The sequence below is a fragment of the Lolium rigidum genome, chromosome 3 (genome assembly GCF_022539505.1).
Source record: "Lolium rigidum isolate FL_2022 chromosome 3, APGP_CSIRO_Lrig_0.1, whole genome shotgun sequence".
Classification (NCBI taxonomy): Eukaryota; Viridiplantae; Streptophyta; class Magnoliopsida; order Poales; family Poaceae; genus Lolium; species Lolium rigidum.
The window spans coordinates 252,795,095-252,796,223 of NC_061510.1; the positions used below are offsets into that span (position 1 = coordinate 252,795,095).

General features: G+C 52.4%; 1 protein-coding gene across 1 annotated transcript; it reads right to left on the minus strand.

Moving 5' to 3' along the window:
- Positions 1 to 522: 522 nt before the first annotated feature.
- Positions 523 to 885, minus strand: LOC124699335 (non-specific lipid-transfer protein 4-like). Its single transcript, XM_047231653.1, has one exon. It carries the CDS (start codon positions 883 to 885, stop codon positions 523 to 525), a length of 363 nt encoding a protein of 120 aa, XP_047087609.1.
- Between the last annotated feature and the right edge of the window lie 244 nt (positions 886 to 1,129).

Here is a 1,129-nt window from a genome sequence, read left to right on the forward strand (position 1 = left end):
ACCATGCGTTTCACTTCACCGATGGATATAAAGCATACTATGGATTGCAGACACAGTACACATGTACCCTGACACTGAGGATTACAGACACGGCAGCGATTAAAACCGTAGCGGAAACAGCAGCAACCACAACGTACGATCGGAGCGGCAGCGGTAAAAGTAAATTATTAAGGCGCAGTGAAACTAATCACGCGGTAATAGTAAAAAAAGGTACGTGGACCCATGCATATGCATCCAGTACTACTAGTAGCTAGCTGAAGCTAGTCCTCCTCGATTTATTTCTCTCATCACCTCAGACTCCCATGCATCTGATCTCCGGGTGATTCAGATCTGACACTTGCTTAGTGCACCCTGCAAACATTCAAACGTAGACCAAAACTGAATTAGGATCGAATTTTCTCCTTTGCATTGTCTAGATACGGATGTAGACATTTGCGACATTATTTCGGACAGGAGATAGCAGTAGTAATCAGTTTGCTAGATCCATGAATTACTAGAGCAAGAATAAAAGTGGAGTAGTAATTACTTGGAGCAGTCGGTGTTGGGGCTGATGGCGTAGGGGATCTTGACGTTGCACTTGCCGGGGATCCCGGCGATGAGGTCGGGCCTGAGGCCGCCCACGCCGCCAGCTCGCTGCTTCAGGCAGGTGCAGGTTGTCTGACGGTCGGCGGTGCTGGCGGCAGCCGAGTTCAGGCTCTGGACGCCGCTACAGCAGTTGCTGCTCGGCTTGGGCACGCTGCCCATGGCGTAGGTGAGACAGGGGGCAATGTAACCAATCACCTGCCCGCAGGACGACACTGCGCCCTCCGCCGGCGCCGCGGACAGCACCAGCGCCGCCGCCAGAAGGGCCAAGGTCGCGGCGGCGTAAGCGCGGCGTGCAGCCATGGTGGCAGGAACCAGCTCAGTCGCTTTGGTTTAGTTGGAGAGTGTAGTGGGAGACTGTGAGTGAGTGAGTGATGCTGTATGGAGTGGCTAGGTGGGTTTTTATAGGGGTTTTGGGTCCTTGGCTTTGCTATTTATTTACCGAAGAAAATAGACGATTATTGCTAGGTTAATGCAGGATACCAGCACACCTCGCCCATGTCACATCCACATGACCACATGCAGGCGGACACATGTATGCAGACAG